Source organism: Eptesicus fuscus, chromosome 9, assembly GCF_027574615.1.
Source record: "Eptesicus fuscus isolate TK198812 chromosome 9, DD_ASM_mEF_20220401, whole genome shotgun sequence".
Classification (NCBI taxonomy): domain Eukaryota; kingdom Metazoa; phylum Chordata; class Mammalia; order Chiroptera; family Vespertilionidae; genus Eptesicus; species Eptesicus fuscus.
The window spans coordinates 76224222-76246226 of record NC_072481.1 but is presented as its reverse complement, the minus strand read 5'-3'; the positions used below and the strand labels follow the sequence as shown (position 1 = coordinate 76246226).

At 43.1% G+C, this 22005-nt stretch overlaps 1 protein-coding gene across 1 annotated transcript in view; it reads right to left on the bottom strand.

Moving 5' to 3' along the window:
* Window positions 1-22005, bottom strand: part of MBOAT1 (membrane bound O-acyltransferase domain containing 1) — a 114363-nt gene that overhangs the window by 19646 nt on the left and 72712 nt on the right. Inside the window, exons 5-9 of the mRNA XM_008146072.3 lie at window positions 13237-13292; window positions 10430-10484; window positions 8435-8618; window positions 6042-6234; window positions 1728-1831 (exon numbers count right to left, since the gene is read on the bottom strand). Of these exons, the coding sequence (XP_008144294.2) occupies window positions 1728-1831; window positions 6042-6234; window positions 8435-8618; window positions 10430-10484; window positions 13237-13292 (592 nt within the window). The remainder of the gene's footprint in view (window positions 1-1727; window positions 1832-6041; window positions 6235-8434; window positions 8619-10429; window positions 10485-13236; window positions 13293-22005) is intronic.

The following is a 22005-nucleotide window of genomic DNA, read 5'->3' as shown; positions in this document are numbered from 1 at the left end:
CAGATGCCTAGTGAAGGTAGGAAGTACAAGTGCCACTTTTTTCTGTTTCAACCATAAGAAAATCTTAGGTCACACGCTGGCCTAATGTAATATGTTTAGAAAGAAAGAAGAGAAGGAGAGAAGAAAGATCATCGGTAGATGTAAATAGACAGATTTTGTATTGTGAGCTTTTATTTCAAAGCCCTAAGGACTTCTATGTATCCATATCTTCTATGGCTAATAAAATGTCATACACACAGCTTGTAGGAACCTTAACTAAATCGGACTGCCTTAGTTTTCTTTAGCTCCTTCCTCTATAGCAACTCGATTGAAAATGCAAAGCTCTTCCTTCTGCTTTTTCTTTATAACAAACACATAACTTAATAAGTTGGCCCTTCACCCTGAACACAGGCCCAGTGAAATGACTGTCTTTGTGTGCACAGCGGAGGAGACTGGGGGGCAGCCGGAGGTCAGAGGGAACCCCCGTGAAGGACATTCATCCGCAGCAGCCAGCAGTGGTCCAGGAGTTTTGAGGGAGAGAAGAATTTTGGTAGAAACAGGGAGACAAGCCATAACACCTGTGGACTCCCTCTGACATCATCTGTATAGGAGCGAGAAGCATGGAGATTCTCTACGCTGCTTTTCTGAAAATGAGACAGGTTGTTCCAGAGGCTGGAGCTTGCCCACTTGAGATGAAGAGAAGACTCAGGCATCAAGAAGGTGGAAGGTATCCCCCCGCCCCAAGAACTCTTGTGGCCTAGTGTCCACCTAACGTGGGTGGCAGGTGGAAAGTCTCCACGGCCCTGGCTTCTTGCTCTCCCTGCACATACCCTTCCAGCCACGAACCCGAGTCACCTGGCGGGAGAACCAACACTCTGCCTGCTGAGAACCATGCCCACTCCATCCCGCTGCCAGGGGAAGTGGGTCTGCGACGTGGTCTTCCTAGGAGCTCTCACTGCTGACAAGGCCAAGGAAGCCAAGTGACATGGCCCCAAGGAGACCACCTGCGATGAGGAAGACATGAGAACAAAGCCAGCGAAGAGAAAAACTGCACTGCTTCCAGAGGCTGAAAGCTCTGCGCGATGGCAATTCTTCTGAAACGCAATTGGACTATCACTGTTTCCAAAGGAACCACAGAGAGCACTTGCAAAATTGAAATCTAAATGCAGAAGCTTCCAGTCTGTGTTCTCTTTTGTTGCTGTTGTTAATCCTCACCGGAGGATATTTTTCCATTGATTTTTTTATAGAGAGGGAAAGAGAGAGAAACATCGATGTGAGAGAAACACAGGGTCCGGGAGGAGCCTGCAACTAAGGTACCTGCCCTTGACCGGAATGGAACCCAGGACCCTTTGGTCCGCAGACCAATGCTTTATCTGCTGAGCCAAACCGGCTAGGGCCAGTCTGTGTTCTTGACTGAAGGAAGTAGAATGTGAACAAGAGAAAATGGATTCTGTACCTTCACGTTGAAGGCGCAGGAATGGAAACAACCAAAGAGATTTTCCTGGCTCTTTTTCAGATTTTCTTGTGTCATTATTCCTTGAACCATTAAAACTATCAAGAAAGTATCTTTTAAAAAGAAAATAAAACAAAGAGGAAAAATATTCCAAGATGCACCAAGTCCTGGAGGCTGCTGGCCCTGGCATTCCCTATAGCAGACATCGATGAAGAAGATCCCTGGACACTGCACTCAACGTAAACCACTGCTTTATAAGCGATCGCAGCTGGATTCAAAAGCACCATAGACTCACCTCGATTTTCCAGATGTTTAGGTTAGAAAGCAGATCCCAACAGAAATTTCCATTCTGATCCACTCCGCTGAACCCAAAGCCAGCTGCGTTATTCACGGCATCAGCTATGGTTTTCAAAACAACACGTTAGGATACGGAACAAAAGTCACATTGTCGCTTTAAAAGGTTCCAATGTCTGTCTCGCTTTAAGGCTGAGAGATAGGTGGCAGTTTCCTCGGAAAGGACACCAAAAAGATTTAAAGGGCCTGGTGCCATGGTGAATCAGAGAAACATGTGTGGCTTTTTGGTGACCTCAATTTTTATTCATTCTTATTCATTCACTGGCATTTAGTGAGCACCTGATAGGTAAGAAGAAGGGCACTAGATGCTTATAGAATACAACACGGGAATGAGAGGAAGGAAGAACCAAAACGAAGCAAGATACAGGAGGACTTAAGTGACCCGCTGGATATAGGAGGAGAAAGGGAAGAAGGGAAAATACACTTAAGCTCAGAAGCAGAGACGGGAAGAAGAAACGAGGACCCGTGGGGTCCAAAAGCTGTCATCAAAGACAGCAGGACGTTAACTGGTAAGACAGCACTGAGTCGGGAGACCCAGTTTTGAAAAGGAAAGCGCAGCTCATTCTGAACATAGGAAGCGCGACAGGCCGGAAGGATATCAGTTGGGGCTGCTGAGATGCAGTTAGAAACGTTCAGGTTACAAGAAGAAGGGAGCTAGAGATGTGAAATGGGGACCAGCTGCCATGGAGACCACACGTGGACACCATACCGAAGCCGTCCCGCCCATAAAGTCCGTCTGAAAGCTCCTGCTACCATTGTTAGGTGACTTCACGGAACCCTAAGAAAGGGCCCCCTGCAGGGAGCGTGCACTTCTCATCAACCCCTTTAATGAAATGCTTTTTGTAAACAAAGACCTGATGAAACCAGTAACTTTACTACAGTGACCAGAGAGCCATCCTCTTACTTCAGTGGTCTTATTTCAAGTTCACTGGTTCTTTTTTAAAAGAAAACCCTGTAATGAAACTGATGAAAGCACAGCACGGCAGGTACAGCCTGCGATCGGGAGGAGACCGCAGAAGACCTTCCTTCCCTGCAGCTCTGTTCCTCTGGGTCTAGAATTCAGGCCCAACTCCAGAGGGACTTCTGACGGCTGCGCTACAAGAGAACACCTGTTCTGTTTGTCTCCTTCATAGCTGATGATTTAACGTCACTTATCTTACACTTGGCTTCGCTGTAAAACGGTCTGGTTTCTTTTAGAAGAGAGGAGGAAAGTGCCGAGTCCCGCTACGTCAGTCTCCCAGGCCAACTGGATGGGAGCTCAGTGGAAAAGCAAAGCAAGAGTGGGCCAGTTAAGCAACTAATCGTTTTAACTGTGTGGGCACAAATGTGTGAAGGACAGAAGATAAACTAATCTGGGGGAAGAGCCCTTGAGGTCTGTGTTGACAACTGAAAACAGGGCTGGACTGGCCGTGCTGGGACCCCTGAATGCCTTGTCCCACCTCCAGCCTCAGCTCTGGCTGACCAGGCCTGATCTAAAAAAAATCAGAATAATAACTACCCTGTGTTTGTGTGTTCACGCACGAGCACACTTGCTATCTTTTAGGATTCTGTAAATCACTCTACAGGCATTTCTCATGGAATACAGCTCACAGCGGCGTGAACACAGTGGTGAGGGGCGGGCTCTGGGGGTCAATCTCCTGGGCTCCTCTCTCCACGTTGGCATCAGAGTAAATGCATGGCCTTGGGCGAGTTCTTGAACTTGTAGAAACCTATTCTTTTGAGTATAAAATGGCTATAATAATGTTACCTATTTTAAAGGGATGTTGAAAAATTGGCTTTATGTTGTACATGGCTCTCGTATATCATTACAGATAAATTAATTCAGACACCCATATTTTACAGTTTGTTTTCTTTAGAACACAGCCTGGGCTAAAGTTGAGTCTCACTAATTAGTGGGGCGGGGGAACAGAGCTGTACACTAAATCAAAAGAAAATAGCTGTATTATTTCACTATAAACAGTAACTAGAACTAGGCTAACGCAGTGTAGCTCAGCTGAGATTCATCAAGAGGCCAGCTTTACGGATTAAATTTATAATCATGTATAATTAGTACATCAATTATATGTAAATGGTGTTTTAAGCAGCTGGATAAAACAATTACTCAGTTAAGCAGTTTAAATATTCCCTGTCATACTATTCACTGCTACTTTATTTATAAATAATACACAGGTTAATTGCAGACCAGCCCACGCAACCTAAACTGTAACGAACTTCAGATTGAGGCCATACACATTAATGAAGTGTTCTATGGAAGCTACCAAAAAAGATAAGGCGGGGGCGGAGAAAAGAAAAAGAGCCAAGTCCACAGAGAAAGCTACCCACAAAGCTACTCTACCCTCCTAATAGCTGGGGAACTCCCCAAAGCACAGAACAGTGCCAGGCACCCCCGTTCCCTGGGACCCCCACCCCACCTAGACCCGCAGGCAACAACCCACCTCATAGACTTTCCCTCTGAGGCCATGGAATGGCCTTTCTTTCCTCCTTAAAACAGGAGCCGATTTAGTCCAGAAGCCAGCCCATTAACCCTGAGATACAGAATGTGGGAGTGGAAGGGGAGGGAGAGGAGAGAGAGAAGGAGGATAAGTGAAGAAGTAGAAGATAGCAAAGGGAGTGAGCAGTTCTCTCTCGATCTTACACACACACACAAACACGCACGCACATGCACACACGCACGCGCTGAGGTTAGATCAAAGTGAAAATACAATTTCACACAGAAAAATAGCCTGGTGTTCCAAGTAAGGTTCCAACCATAGAAGGTATAATGCCTACCTCCTAAGGAAATGACTTTTAGATAATAAAGCAACTGCAGAAAAAGGAATGAGATACAAGCAGACTTTTGAAGGCTCCCTGATGACCACATTTGTCCTCTCCTCTGCCCACCCCTGGGACAGCCCTCATGTGAACTGCTTGGTTGGTGCCCACGTCTGTGGTCCCACAGAGCGTGACAATCTTAAGGATGGAAAACATGTCTTATTTTTTAATTCCTCGTAGCACAGAACATGGTACTCAGCAAAAACTCCTTGAATTAAACTGAATGTGACAGGAAACAAAATTTTAAGAAGCTCTAAGTGAGATTTCTCTGGCCAAATGTTACATACAAACTATTTGGACCAAACTTCTCCCTGAACAATGACCCTTAGAAATAATGTGGACCGGGAGCTGGGGAGCTAACTCTGCTTAATGGATAGGGTTTCTGCTTGGGGTGATGGGAACAGCTCTGGGGGTGGAGGGTGGAGACGGTTGCACAACCACCTCAATGAACTCAGTGCCACTAACCTGCACCGACAGATGGTAAAAATGGTAAATTTCCGCTGCGTATACTTTTACCGCAATGAAAATAATAAATGAAAAAAAAGTTAGTAGCTACACCTTGGGGCTAAAACCTTGGAGCATGAAATGAGAAAAGAGGAACTCAGTAATGCCTCGCCCACACTCATGAAATACGGGCTAAGCACTGGGATCTGAGTTTAATAACCTATTCAGCTTTATAAACAGTCACTGCTCTGGGACATCAAACCCGTCACTTCAGCTACGAGGTTAAAGTCCCATTCCTGAAAGGGTCCAGATGTAAAATGCACACAGCGGCCGTGCCTTATCCAAGTCCTTTACCATTCCTGTAAGTAAATGGAAGGGTGTACTGCTCACTCAGCTAAGCTGCAAACGTTTCCAGTCCAAAATTGTTTGAAAAGAAAAGAGAGAAACTTAGTACTGACTAAGGTACATCACAGGGAAAGAAAAAAGTGTGTTAAAACCAAATTAAGTTGAACTTTCTACCTTAAAAAAAAAAAAATGAGTTGAAGTCAGCTTCTCTCCAAAGCATAAAAGCTTAACCAACTATTTCTTTTAAAGTGTAACCTAAATTGGCATGTGTGTGGGTAAAATTAATGTGTATCTAACATTGTATACTGCCCAGAAAAATTGCAAGAAAGCCGGGTCATTCTGGAATTCTCCCCTAACCGCCCATGGCACTAAATGGCCATTTGACTGGTGGAAGAAGCAGCTTCCTAGGCGGGCCATCTGTTAATAACCCTGGGTTTAAACCAGGACTGCTTTCTCCTTACCACGCACAATTGGGTTTATGATGGCGGCAAAGAGGAGAGCTTCCCTGGGGATCAGAAAATGACGCTGACCCCACTGCTTCCCATTACGTATTGGGCTTGTTTTGGTTAGGTGATCCGAAATGTTGTTCTGGCAGAGCCATCCAACGAGTGTCATTTCCCCCCTCCTTCATTTAGGGCCACTCCATCAAACTTACCTAACGTCCAGGCCAAGTAGTACTTGGGCTTTGAGGCTTGCATGACAACATACAAGTAGCCCAGCCGAGTCAGAAAGTTTGCCTTATGGACAAACCAGTCATCGGCCAGGCAGGTGACCGGGAAGGTCTTCGTGAGCGTCAAAAACAACAGGAGAGACACCCCGGTCACGCACAGCTTGTGGATCACCGCTCCCTGGAATGAGGGGGGAAAGTCAGGGGGACCGCTCAGAAGATTCTGTAGGAGGAAGACAGTTTGGCCAGGGCCCGTGGAGAGCAAAGCTGTTGGGACAGCTGCTCTGGCCACGTTCCCTGACGGAGGGGCGACAGGCGTTCTTCCTCGCGGCACAAATGGCACGAGAGGCAGGGTGCTCTATTTAGATGCAAAGCATACTTCACACTGGAGGACTGGAGGCGTCTAAAATGGAACAAAACTTTTACCAGCAAATTCTACCAACAAAGGGTAGATGGTTTCATTACCCAAAACATGAGAGAAACAGATACTACAGGGTGGCAGTCTTCCATCCGAAAGAAATAGCCATTTGCCTCCCACTTCTGAAGCCAGCAGCCAAGGAAATGGGTTGGAATGGCCAGCAGGGAGGCCAGAGCTTAGTTCGGAAGATTCTGTGTGCATGTGATGAAATGCCTGCGCCAGGACACGGCAGGTAATGGAAAGCTTTAGAAACCCTCCAGGAAGGATGAATGTCGCCTGCCCTGGGGTTAAGATGTACTGACATTTTTTTTATTTTGCTAATCCTCACCAGAGAGTATTTTCCCGCCAGTGATTTTTACAGAGTGGAAAGGAGGGAGGTAGGGGGGGATAAAAAGAGAAACATCCATGTGAGAGTGACACATGGACTAGTTGCCTCCCGCACACCACCCCAACCAGGGCCAGGGATGAAACCTGCAACCCAGGTACATGCCCTTGATCTGGAATCAAACCTGAGACCCTTCAGTGTGTGGGCCAACACTCTAACCACTGTGCCACACCGGTCAGGGAAATGTACTGACATTTATTTTTAATGTTTTATACTGACATTTTAAATTCCTCTGGATGGAGTGATTTTGCCCAGTTTCCCTGGCATTCCAGGGAATGTCACTTAACATCAACACAATTATAATTCCCAACTTTATAAAAACAGACGCCTTAACTGTAATAAAGGGATAGTAACAGCACCTCCCTCAGAGGGTGGGCTGGGTTTTAAGTGAATGAATATAAGGTACCGAGAACAGTGCCTGGCTCCCCCTTAAATGCTCACCACACTTAGTCACTGATGGGGCACCAGTCCCCTGTCTTAGCTCATGGGTGCCAGCCCCTCCCATCGATGTGTCTTTAGCCAAAACACAGCCTCCCCGCTTCACTTTCTCTGTGCACAAAATGCAAGAGTCTCCTAGAGAGTGATATTCATTGAGACTCAATAATAATAATATTTTCTAAGCAGAAGCATGTGAAACACCAAAGCACTACTGTGACAGACATGTGGAAACACCTGTGGTTACTTTGATGTCTTATCGCCATGGTGACTTCACTCCTACTTTGTTTCAGTAACAAGTTGGAGCTGAGACATTTGACGAACTAGAAGGTGCTGAGGAGCCTTGTCAAAACCATCTGAAAATTCATGCTTAATTAATAAGTCACTTAAATTTTCAAATACTTAATTTTGCCTAGACTTTAGCATTTATGAAATATTTGAATTATCCTGATTTTCTCCCTTATCCAATTTCCCCCATTCCTTTAATTAATGACAAATTTCCCTTAAATATAGGATAGTTTATCTGAATAAGTTTACCATATTTGTAAAGTTCACTAAGTTACCCTATGTAGACTACTTTGAGATGAATAAAATTCAGATTGGAATTAAAAAGTTATTTCAAGAAACCATCTTAAACTCTCTCAAAGGCACTAAAACCAAGCTTTGGGCAGTGTAAAACTGGTTTCCCTGGAAACAAGTGGGTTCTCCAATAAAAAGCACATTTATTCTGGTCCCCACTTCCTCCCCCACCCCCACCCCCAGCTTTTATGAATATTATCCTTTGGCTGTGTATTAATTTATATTCGTAAAGACAAAACACCCATAAATTTGAATGTGTTAGCTAGTACAGCGCTGAGAACATTGTAGGCACTAAATATTGGCTGGTTGACTAATGGATGGATTGCTTTAATATTCCCAGCCAATGACCAGCTCTGTGAAATAAGCATCTGTTCCTCCAATACAGAGAACGGCAAATAAATGCCAATATCAGTATTTTAAACAAATGGAGGGAAAAGTTATTGGCCAAACTGTCTGTTAAACTGCTTGGCTTTTGAATTAGAACAATTATTAGTGAGAGTCAGCCCTGGCAGCAAAACTCTATACTTGGGGCGTCTGGGTAAACACTTGGCACTAAAAACTTACAGTGGGAGAAGGTTCTGGCAGGCTGTGGAAACCTTTTTCCTTCCAGTTCACTTCCAGCAGCTTCATGGGTATATGTCTCCCCTCGATGAAGGCTATATAGTCCTTGAAGTTGTTACACGGTCCAGCTATGACACTCATGAAGTTGAGAAGGTAGCTTAAGTATTCCAAAAAAGAGGGTTTTACTCTGTGAAAATAAAGTTTTTTAAAAAGGTTGAAAAGTATTCAGTCTTTAATTTTTCTTTCATATTTTCAAATAAGCAAATCGTAAACACGAGTGTTATCTTTACAGTTTATTAAACATAACGGGATCTTTCCTTGTTCTGTTTCTCTAAAACTCCGCCTAAGAGAGAAATCTTGTTGAAAGGAAAAGTTAATGAGGTGAGAGGCTCAGAGAGGCAGCACTCCGTGGCGCCCTCTGCTGGCGGATCACTACCATAAGCACGGAGGGTGGGGTCTAGAGCAAAGGCAACTCTGAGGCTGCAAAATGCTTTCTCATCAACCTTGGCAGTCTACAGGAGAAGGTGAAGGTAATAAATATAAGGCAGGGGTTGGGGGGGATCTAAACCTACTGTTAGTTGATTGAGATGCTTTCAAATAGCCAATTACTAAAATAAACACAAAACAAAGGATGAGTGGAACCAGTTTCTACTTGAAGAAGCCTCACAAAAACACCGCTGTAAACAGTCTCTTATCTGCTTTGGCATCCAGGCATGAGGTAAACAGACAAGGGTAGCAGCAGGGAAAATAGTCTGTAGGAGCCATTCTGTGTAGTCCTTTAATGGCATTTGGAGGGGCATGCTCTTCCAGCAAGACAGAATTGTGGGGAAAGGCTTCCTAAAATGCCACTGGTGACCAGTGAGTTATGCCTATAGCACTTACACACCCATAATGCTCAGCAAAGAACTTGACTCAGAAGACTCTTCCAATGATCTTCCATAGGTTCCAAGTCTCAAATTCTTAATGAAGAAAGGAGGCACTCAATCTCCTTACCACCTGGGACCCTCTCACTCCTCCCAGTTATCTCCTCCTACTACTCTCTAGTAGGAGCTCTCGGCCAGGGCTGCACCACCATCCCCAATATGCTACCCCACATGTCATTTCTATTTTCATATGCTATTCTCCTACTTTGCATAGCCTCCTCCCTCTCAAACACCCACCCCCTTTCTACTGCATGTCAACACTGGCCAAAGTCCACCTTCATCAGCCTTCCTCCTTCCTCCTCTCCCCAGCCAGTATTCTCTCTCCAGCTTTACCTCCTATGTTTTTTCATGCTGGCATTTAATCATACTAATTTGCATTGGTTACTGTTTCTTGAGGACCTGAGACACATGCCCCATAAAAATAGTTCTGAAATAGACATTAAACTGCTTGGCTTTTGAATTAGAACAATTATTAGTGAGAGTTCTGTTTCTCTAAAACTCTCACTAATAATGAGAGTTTATTTTATTTATTTATATTCTCCTTCAACAACCCCAGTGAAGGAGAATCCTGCAAAACTAACAAAATCAGAGATCCATTTACTCTCTGGCCCAGCAATCCCACTTCTGGGAATCGATCCTATAGCTCTACCCAAACCCATCTGAAATGACCTATGCACAAGGTTATTCATCATTTACTATTTGCAAAAGCAAAAGACTGGTAGACGCCCAAGGGTCCATCAATAGCAGATTCATTAAATAAACGCTATTACATACACATAGTGAAGCTTATATGCAAATATTTTTAAAAATAAAAATCTCACCCTGGCTCAGTTGGTTGGAGCATTATCCTGTACACCAAAAAGGTTGTGGATTCGATTCCCAGTCAGAGCACATAAGGGAAGCAACTTATTGATGCCTCTCTCTCTCCCTCTCTCCCTTCTCCCTCCCTCCCTCTCCCTTTCTCTATAAAATCAATTTAAAAAAAAACATATCCTCAGGTGCGGATTAAAAAATTGAAGATCTCTAGATACTGATATACAAAGCACTCAAGAATATACTGTTAAATTTAACTTACTTTACAGCAAGTCGGTGTTGCTCAGCAGACAGGTCTTCAGCTCTTCGACCTAGTCCTATGAGAAAGAAAACATTTAGAAATGTTTTCAGTGAAGTAGATAACTTATCTTAAGAGAAGCTTATAAAACTCATCCGAAAAAAAGTGATTAATTTTTCTTTCATAAATCAAAACTTTCTTTTTCTTTTTTTAAATGCCCTGGAGCAAAGCACTACCCCACAAGTCCTTGTGTAAGGAAAGTCTCTACAGGTTCTTATGAAGAGGGGAGAATTCAGAGCTATTCCAAGTCGATTCACATGGTAGGGCATGGATCACAGAGCACCCTCCACAACTCCTACACTCCTTACTACGCTGTATATATATGCTTTTGTTGCTACATAAGAAACATAAGCCTAACTTTGCAGCCTACACTAGCATAAATACTTCTCCAAAATGCTGGGTGAAGACGCCTGGTACAAGCTGAGAGAATGGGTGTGGAATGTAATGAGGAAAGAAATAGGGACTTTTCTCTTCTAAAACACAGGAAACATAATCCTGAATGCAGGAAAAACACAGAAGAATTCTTGGGAGGTTTTACTTCTTTTAAGATTCATTCATGCCAGAAAAACTCCCAACCAAATCACATTTGTGCTTCCCATAAAATGTTCATTACATGAGTGTCAAAGAAACTGGAGGGTCATCTCATAAGCATCAGAAATTTCAGAGGGAAGGGGGGAGAGGGCAGGAAGAATTTAACCAAAGAACTTATCTATATATATAAAAGCCTAAGCGACCATTACAACCAAACAACCAGAATGCTATGACATGCACTGACCGCCAGGAGGCAGATGCTCAACGCAGGAGCTGCCCCCTGGTGGTCAGTACGCTCCCACAGTGGGAGCGCCACTCAGCCAGAAGCCGGGCTCATGACTGGGGCTCCTCCCTGGCCTCCTGTCGCTTCGGCACTGCTATATCCCTCGGCGGGGGGTGTTGATTGGGGGTGGGGGACAGGGATGGCAGATTGCTGGGTCCCGGATTGTGAGAGGGTGCAGGCCAGGCTGAGTGGATCCCACCCATGCACCTGGCCTCCAGTAAGCATATATGCATAAACCATGGACATAGACAACAGTGCCGTGAAGGCCTCCGCGGGGGAAGTGGGCAGAGGGAGTCAATGGGGGGGAAATGGGGGACATCTGTAATACTTTCAATAATAAAAATAAATTTTTAAAAGTAACTGTGTATTCAGCTAAGACTGATATGGTCACCAATCATAAAGGCAACTCAAAAACAAGCCTAAGAGAAGGCAGAGTGGTTCCAGAATTTACTTCTGCCTCCCACACACGAGAGAAAAAGACAAAGGCAAACAAACATTTTTCTGTATGTAAGGGATGGTCCAGAAAATAAACTGAGAATGCTTACTAAAGTAAATTCAGGCAAAAAGCCTGTATAAAAAACAAAAGTAAATTAAACAAAAAAACCATAAGAAGCAGTGTTTTTTTAAAAAAAAAAAATCACACTCACTTTTTTTACAACCTCATCAAATAGTACAAATCGGGCAATCCCAGAAATTAAAGTGATTTTAGTTATTGATTTATATTGCAGATGTTAGTCTCTAACCGCTACCAAGTAGATTTTCAGGTACAAAAACACTAACCAGCTCACCCTGGTTTGCTCAGGACCTTGTCAATTTGGGCACTAAAAATCTCATATCTTAGGGAACCTCTCAGTTCTGGGCAAATCAGGACAATTATCACCCTAGAAAGATTCCATCCTTCGTATAAAATTACCCAGTTCTCTACAGAATGACTAAGTCGCTAACTATGAATGAGAAACACACAGAGTCAAAATGAAATTGGTTTCCAAGCCTTAAGGGAAACAAGACTAGTGGAGACTGTGCAGCTCCATCTGTCAACACTTGAAGACGTTTCAGCCGTCAGAAAGCATTTGCCAGAGAGGAGCAAATCCTCAGATTATCCTTTTACTAATTGCACCTGCCATCGAGTAAGCCCATCTTCCGGCCAGCGAAAGTGCCATTCTCCTTCCCTGGGACCCAGTTTTAATAGTGGAAATAAAATTTTCTGGCCATTTTTAGAAAGTGTCTGAGTAAAGAAAATGTTCTTTTTTTTTATAAAAAGAGAAGAGCTTCCTCTCCCAGCTCTTTGTAGGGTCAGGCTAATCTCATTAGGTAATTGTCCAAGCAAAACAAACAAACAAAAAACTAGCATTAAAAATTGGTTAGCCCCTGGCTGGTTTGGCTCAGTGGATAGAGCGTCGGCCTTTGAATCAGGGGGTCCCGGGTTCGATTCCCGGTCAAGGGCACATGCCTGGGTTGCGGGCTCCATCCCCAGTAGGGGACATGCAGGAGGCAGCTGATCCATGATTCTCTCTCCTCATGGATGTTCCTCTCTCTCTCTCTCTCTCTCTCTCTCTCTCTCTCTCTCTCTCTCTCTCTCCCTTCCTCTCTGATATCAATAAAAAAAAAAAAATTGGTTAACCAGCCAGTGCTGTTTAATCTTTTATTACCTCATGAGCTTCTCAGAAATTTGAAAAGGAAGGGCAGAGAGCACCATAAGTTAACTTAAATTTAAAACATTGTAAAAATAAACAGAAAACCCACTGTTCTCAATGCAAATATTTCAGGAAATTTAGGCTACAGATCCAGGAGGGAAATGATAAATAATAGCTAGGAAAGTTAAAACTACAATTTAAGAGGCCTACGAATTTTGGACAAGATATAGCAAGATCTTCCAGCACTTGTCTAAACTTGGGACAGTGTACAGAATATAAAAAGTGTCAGGTGGACTCAGCAAGGAGGAAGGATTTTTTCTCACCATCATGAACTTGGAATGCCAAGGTTGTGATCTTCTGAGTGACAATCATCAGAGGCCTAAAAGGAAGATGGAAAATAATCAAGATTAGCAAAAGTGCCACTGCAACTTGTATTCTCTTTCTCTACATCAGGAGTGGGGGACGTCTGGCCCACGGGCTGTATAAGGCCCACGAAATCCATTGGTCTGGTCCTGCCAAGGCATTAGGGGTGAGTTAATTAAATGTCTGACCAAATATAGCAGGCTAATTTTTAAGTTGATAATTTTGTATGACCCACAAATGATGTTATAAATACCCAAATGGCTCTTGGCAGAAATAAGGTTCCCCACCCCTGATCTAGAAAATGAAAAGGCATTTCACAGAATGCATGAAAATGTGTGTAAATCAGGTATCTGTAAGCTAGAATTCATAAAGAACTCTGACAATTCAATAATTAAAAGACACCCAATTTAAAAATGGCCAAAGGATCTGAATAGACATTTCTTAAAAATATATATACAAATGGTGATAAGCACACGAAAGGACATTCAACGGTGACTAGTTATAAGAGAAATGCAAATCAAACCATAATGAGATACCATTTCTCAAGCAGTAAAAGGACTGGAATCAAAAAGACAGGTAACAGGTGTTAGCCAGGAGGTGGAGAATTGCAACCCTTGTACACTGCTGGTGGGAATATTAAAAGGTGCAGCTGCTTTAGAAACAATCTGGCAGTATCTCAAAAAGTTAAACACAGAGTTGCCATAGAACCAAGCAATCGCACTCCTAGGTATATTCTCATGAGAAATAAAAATATGTCTACACAAAAAATTGTACACACATGTTCAGAGCAACATTATTCATAATAGCCCCAAAGGAAATTACCCCAATGTCCGTCAACTGGTGAATGGATAAATAAAATGATATAAATATTATTCTGTAGTAACAAGAATAAAGTACTGATACATGCTACAATATGGATAGACCTTAAAAACATGCTAAGTAAAAGAAACCAGACACAAAAAGCCATATTTTATATGGTTTCATTCATATGAAATGTCTAGAACAGGCAAATCTACAGAGAAAGGAAGTAGACGGCTAGGTGCCTAGACTTGGGGAACTGGGAGAAAATGAGGAGTGATAGCTAATGCATACACATTTCTTTTGAGAGTGATGAAAATGTAAAATTAATTGTGGTGAATAGCTGTACTCTATAATTTACTCAGCAAATATGCAAAAACAACCCACTGAATTGTATACTTTAAATGGGTAAATTGTATGGTATATGAATTGTTTATCTCAACAAAACTACAATATTTCAAATGCACCTGTTTTTCCAATTGTCTACCCTAGTTTAGTACTTTTAGTAGCTCAATTCTTGCCCAAGACAAGATAAAATCCCACTGCTTTAACAACCATCGTTTCTTTCAAACCTTCTTAATTTATCCTGGTTTTCTGATCTCCTTCTACAGCTTCTTACTGAATTGGTAACTCTGACCCCTAGGGACTGATGCCTCATTTATAGGCAATGCTGAGGCTATGATCAATGTCCTACGGCAGTGTCCCCGAAGGACCCCGGGATGCCACACAGCCTCAGTGCCCGGAGCTCAGGCCAGGCCCAGGTGCGTGGAGGATGGAATCGGACACAAGTGTGATGTGTGTCACCTGCACTTAGCCACCACTTTGAGTCCATTTTCCTCTTTAATGCTTCTCATTCTGATGCCCACTTTCCATCTCTTTGGCATAATAAGCATGGTATATTTTAAACTATCAATGTAAACTGACAAGATAAAGCATTTTCAAGAAAGTACCAACAAATACACTTTGAAATCTTAATCCTTACACCCAGCATTATATCTTATTTGCAAAAGCCCAGTGGCCAATGGCCATTGTTTGAAACAAGATTCTGAATGCTGCGTATAAGGCTAAGAGATGAGTGAGTCTGACTGGGGAAGAAAAGGGCACCTGTGCTCTGCCGGGTCTGGTGAGAAGAAGGTGTGGCACACAAGGCAGCCGCTGAGGTGGCCATGCCAAGGCAGCAAGACGTGCTCAGAGCTAACACTGAGGTGACTACTCTCTTTTATACTGAAAAAAATAGCTGCCTTTCCAGAACACTGAGAGTTGGGTCCCAGAAATAAAGGCTCCCTGGACGCTTCCTAGAAGATCAAATTGATCTTACAGACCAGACCAGACCTGTGCAGCTACTTGATATTCAATGAGGCCTCTGACCCACCGTGTATAAGAGATGCCAAGAGCTGTTTTCCTTGAGAGGGACTCACGTTAAGCATCACATGGAAGGTAGTTTCTAATGTGACCTTCAAAGCAGTACAGTTTTCTTTCTAAAGCCTTTTTTCTCCTGCAAGATTAAAAATCCCACTCTTCCTTGCACAAATCCCAGTACAAAATTTTTATTATTTTTTAAATATATTTTTATTTATTTCAGAGAGAAAGAAAGAGGGAGAGAGAGATAGAAATATCCATGAGAGGAGAGAAACATGGATCAGTTGCCTCCTGCATGCCCCCTACTCACGACTGAGTCAGCAATTCGGCATCTGCCCAGGCCTGGAATCGAACCGTGGCCTCCTGGTTCACAGGTCGACACTCAACCACTGAGGCACCACAGCCGGGCCCAGTACAAAATTTTTAAATTTGAGGCACACTCTCTGGTGCCTATGCAATTTGCAAACCAAGTAAGTTCCTACATTTTATTTCATTCATAAAAATACATTTATTTTTAGGCCCTTAAAATATAGATATCAACAAAGATATAAAATGGCTCAAGAAATTAACCTACCTTTCTATCTCTGTAGAAATACAGCATTTGTTCCCCTCCATCAGGGGTTCAATTTAATACATTCCATGATTTGACACATGTCCAGCAAGGCATGTGGTAGTCTGATGTTCACCTACAGGGTGGCCCTGAGAACGCATCACTGACCGGCTCCAGCTGTGCCCTCTGGTTCTGCCACCTTGTCTGTGCAAAGCCCACGTCTCCAGGCCTGTCTCTCATACTTCTGTTCCTATCCTGGCATGGTTTCCTCTGCCCTGGGGGATTTTAGCTCAATGATTTCCCATTGAACTTGCCAAAACTTAGAACAGCACCGCAGCCCAAGACCTCTCTTCCTTCTGATCCCCTCTCATCTCAGGTCAGACATGCTTTCAATCTGATGGCTTTCCCAGCCTCATGCAGTGGCCTCCCCATTTTCCCTCCCAGGCATTTCACCCCATAAATCTCTCATACTTCTGTTCCTATCTTGGCATCTGCTCCTCAGAGAACCTAGACCAATGCAATTCGTAATAATGAATAGATCAACGTCAATAAATAACTACTCAATATGAAACCAGCACCACTAGGTTTATGTAAAAACCATATTGCTGTCCTTGTTTAGAAAAAAAAAAAAAGTCCCTTTTCTGGGAAAAGAAGAAGCTCTGGATCAAATATTGTTACACATCATCCAGATGATCCTTTCCACAATATACTGCTTCTGGTCAGACATCTGAAGAAGTTTCTAGCATCTTAAATAAAAAACATCTCACACATGTGGTCACTGATAAATAACAGACTGATGACCTATGAAAAAGCAGATCTGAAATCCTCAAACTAAAACCTGTTCACTGAAAAGAATTAATTTAGAATCCTCCCACATTCTTACTTCTCTGAGCGTGTACGAGCCATATGCTCTTGCTCAGAGAAAAGTCCTCTCTGAACACATTTTCATTGATCAACTTATTTAAACTTATGGGTAGATCAGATGCCAAACTTCCATTGCACAAGTTACTGAGATTCAGATCCGTGAAAAATAATTTAAAATAAATTATTTATTTAATTTAAAATAAACTCAGCCCGGCTGGTGTGGCTCGGTGGTTAAGCATCGACCTATGAACCAGGAGGTCATGCTTCGATTCCTGGTCAGGGCACATGCCAGGGTAGCGCGCTCGATCCCCCACTGGGGGGCATGCAGGAGGCAGCCAATTGATGATTCTTTCATCATTGATATTTCTATATCTCTCTCCCTCTCCCTTCCTCTCTGAAATCAATAAAAATATATTTTAAAATAAAACTCAAATACCATCCATGATGCATTCTAATAAAAATATAACACAATCTAAGACATGCTTGTTGATTTGTGGCTGGAACTCATGCTTTCTTTTTTCTTTTTTTTTTTTCTTTTTTTTTGCAAAAATGCAAAACCCAGCATCCACAAGCACCTACTACGAACGCAGGAAGGACATAAAAAGGCCCCTTGATGCAGCCAAAGAACAGGACAATGAGGCCTTAGAACTTGAGCTGCGCTCGGATTTTCCACCCCCTGTAGAGTATGCCCTGTCCTTGGGTTTGTAAACACCAGTCAGCTGGCACCGGGCACTTGAATCCATGGGAACCATCTGACCACTGTGAAATGAAGGTTTGAGTCCAGCACGGTGGAGGTAGAACCACTTCTTTTTTGTCCCATGAATTCTTTTCATGATTAAAAAAGAAAAGCCAAAGAAAACCATTTTTTTTCTTCCTAAACTGAAGATTATTAGTCGAATTTAGATAAGGAAATATAGGGGGGAATTAAAGGAAAACGGGCAGTTGGAGATGTGTTTAGAGCAAAAAATAAATAAAGACAGAACAATGCTATCTACTTCCCCTCACAAAATCAATGCCTCCTGATACAGATGTTAGGCAAATTACCAGAAGTGGTATCCATTCATCCATCTCCATTTCCCATACCAACTCCCAACAGAAAAATAACCTAGTCTTTAAAACATTAAACAAAATTCAGTTTTGAGCAATAGTTCAGTAAAACCTACCTGTTTTATCTTAATCTTTGGACCTAAAGTGGCTAAGTTCTCTGTGCTGGTAAAGGTAGGGTGAGATAACGCAGTCATCAAAAGGGCCAACCAGTCACACAACTGGCTGGCCAGCATCAAGCTGGCTCTGACATTCAAAGATCTTCTCCAACAGGTCATTTTAGATCCAAAATTAAGAATACAATTACCATATGACCCAGCAATCCCTTTTCTGGTTCTCTACTTGAAACTTTTATTCACAAAGATACATATACCCCTATGTTCCTTGTAGCATTATTCACAGTGGCCATGACATAGAAACAATAGAAGTGTCCTTCAAGAGAATTGGACAAAGATGTGGTACATACACACAATGGAATACTACTCAGCCATGAGAAAAGGTGAAATACTGCCATTTGATGGACCTTGAAAATATTATCCTTGCCCTTGCCAGTTTGGCTCAATGGATAGAGCGTCGGCCTGCGGACTGGGGGGTCCCAGGTTCAATTCCAGCCAAGGGCAAATGTCCGGGTTGCGGGCTTGATCCCTACAAGGGGACGTGCAGGAGGCAGCCAATCAATGATTCTCTCTCCTCATTGATGTTTCTATCTCTCCCTCACCCTTCCTCTCTGAAATCAATAAAGAAATATATATTTTTTAAAAAAAGAAAATATTATCCTAAGTGAAGTAAGTGACTCAGAAAAAAAGCTAAGAACCATCTGATTTCACTAATATGTGGGATATAAAATGGAAACTCATGGACACAGCAGAGTCCTTGCTGCTGCCCTCAGAAGCACCTTGATCTGCACCCTTTGTGAGCAACAAAGAAGAATCAGTTCTACCGCAAACTTCAAAGGAATCCAGGACCAGCTTTATCACAAGCAATTGTTGAGCTTCCCTCAGAAGAACAGCAAATGTTCTAGTTACTTTATGTTTGTATTACTTCTTTGTTTATAATACCAAGCCACGTGTGATATTTATATACTTAAGAAAGCGAGGAGTCAGGCAAGCAAGAAGTCTGGCACGAGTACAGCAAACTTCTAATCCGCGGCCACCTAGGCCGGGAGGGCCAATGTGCACAGCAACCAGAGGGGCCACGGTGCAATGCACACTGTGCACCCCACAGCCTGGAGCCAGTAGCTGAGGGTCCCAACCCCTCAGCCTGGGCCCAGCCTTGTCTCCCTGCTGCTCCTGCCCTGGCTGAACCCCCTGCTCCCTGGATTTCTTACTAAATGACATTACAGCTTTAATAGAATGTTCCCAGATGCCTTTCAACTGTGCCAATGTGAAGGGACTCCAGGAGTCACAGAAAAGAGTGTGCACAGCTCCATTGGCTTCCTAGTGCTGCCCCTGAAGGGCGGGAACCCTTGGGACTCGGTTCAGAGCTCCTGGTATCTGTGTAGAACCAGACAGGGCCAAGCAGAGCAGAATGGGCGTATACCCCTTCCACGCCTCTTTTCAAAGATTTCATCCCTGTACTTCGGCATTCAACAACAACAAAATCATCAGTTCCCCATTTTAAGAGGAACTCACCACATAAATGCTGTATAACCTGGGAACTCATGTCTTCAGAATTAAATTCCAGGTGATGTGCTAATTATTAAAAAGCTGGCACAGCCTGATGGAGAAGCATGAAATAATCAAATACAGATATCTGCTTGCAAATAATCTTTTTTCCATCATGGGGAACCCAATTATTTGCACTTACTGGGCTGGTCAGATAGAGTGACCAGGATGTCATTAATAGAAGAAAACCTTTGCCATGGAACAAAAGGGCAAATGGTCTCCGCCACCAGGCGTGCAGGCAAGTGACACCACTGTTTTGGGTTACAAGGAACAAAACAGGGTAACAGGGAGCACAAATGGCTATTGTTCTACTCCTGTAGGCTACAGCTCATCAAAATATGCATGCAAATATATTTAAATAACACTTAGGGTGTCTCATTATTATAATCATTTAAAAGAATAAAAAAATTACTGAAATCCCTCAGAACCACTGTCTTAGCATTTTGATTACTTCCTTCCCCTCTCTTTTCTCTACACTCATAAAAATGTAGGAAATGTGTATGCATTCATAAAAATGACATCTTAATACATGTATTTGTTTTGTGGTTTTTACCTTCCATTATCGTGTGAGCACTTTCCAGCATCATTAAACATTCTTTGAAGACATCATTTTCAATGGGTGCATTTTAGTTCCATCATTTAATCATTCACTTCTTTTGAGCCATGTAGGAGACTTCTAATTTTTCACTATTATTCAAAACAGTTGAACATGCTTATGAATACATTTGATTTCCTTAAGGTAATTCAATTCCTAGGAATTGATCCTATTGCAGGATATGAACTCTTAAAAAATTCTTGCTTGAATTTTATGGCTAAATTGCCTTTTCAGAAGAGTTGTACCACTTTATACTCCCACTAGCAGTGAATAAGAGTTCTCCTTTCATAATGTTTTCAAAAACACATGGGCAACTCACGTTGCCAACATGGTGGGAGAGCAATTGTCTGCCTGAATCTAGCCTGCCCTGCAGGGAAGAGGGGTTCTTGTTGCTGCTTTCCTCAGAAGAAAACCTTTCTGTGAGCAACAAAGAATCAGTTCATAATCACAAACTAAAAAGGAATCAAGTACCAGCCTTATCACAAGCAATTGTTGAGCTTCCCCCAGAAGATCAGTCAGTGCTCTAGTATCTCTAACAGCCCGCATTCACAGAGAAAGCATGGGGGGGGGGGGCATTCGCCACTACACATCTTGACATAAACTGGACCAGCAGCACTAATAGGTGTCGCTTGTGTGTTACCCTCACCGTTACCACCAGCCTAGCCCATGGAAACCTGCTCACGTTCAGAATGATAAAATTCCAAGCACCAGAATCGTCTCAAGTACAGCCAGTTTATGTGTTCCTCAAAATTAAAAACATATATTGTTTGACACAAACACTAATTGAATCCCAGCCCCATCCGATTCCTATCTGCGCTCTTATTCTAAAGGTGTAATGAAATGGGCGAAGCACTTAGGTGTGTATGTGCGCTCAAAAGAGAGTAGCTGCATCGTCAGGCCGCGTTAAAAAGCCAGGTTTGAGTAAAAAGCCAGGTTCGGCTTCAGAACGCTACTTTACTCCTCAACAGAATCCTAAGATTTTTAAACTGAAATGACAGTGTTAAATTGCACGGTGAAGGAGCACCTGTGGTTGCCTGCGTGCTCGCCTGCATGCTCGTAATGAGAACAGACGGGTGAAGAATCTCTCTAACTGAGAGTCTGTGATTTAAAACATCTTGCCATTGCAGGTGCTATGTACCTCTCCCTTTATGTTAACTGACATTACCCAAGAAGATGGGTTTATGTCGTGAGGCACTGTGCATTGATGGTGGTAGGGGAAAATGCTGCTGAATAATGCCCTATCATTAAAAGGGGGGACATCTGTAATACTTTCAACAAGAAAGATAATGTTTACAAAATTTTTTTAATTCAAAAAAAAAAAAAGGAGGAGGAACCAAGATGGCGGCATAGTTAAACAACTAATCTGCTGCCTCACACAACAATTTCAAAAACACAACTAAAAGACAAAAACGTCTACCACCCAGAACCACGGGAAAGCTGGCTGAGTGGAAGATTTACAACTAAGAAGAGAAAGGAGCACAATCGCTGAAAAGCTGAGGTACGGAGGCACACGAATCGGGCTGGCGGCGGGCGGCTGGGTGCGCGGCTTTTCTTCAACCCAAAGGGAGACAAGCTCTCGATCACTCTGAAAGCCAGTTTCTGGGGACACTCGGGGGACCCAGGCACCTACGGGGAGAAGCTGGACTCTCGGCCATCGGGTCGGAAAGTGAGAGTGACTTTTTTGCAGAGGTGCGCCCAGCAATCATTGTTTACTGCGCTGGAGCGCGGGGCGCAGGGACTTGGAAACGTGGAAAGGCAGAGACGGCTGACGGCAGCCATTGCCGTTGGCCACGCCCCAGCCTAGTGACGCCCTGAGACACCGCCCAGCCCTGAGACCCGCCCCGCACATTCTACA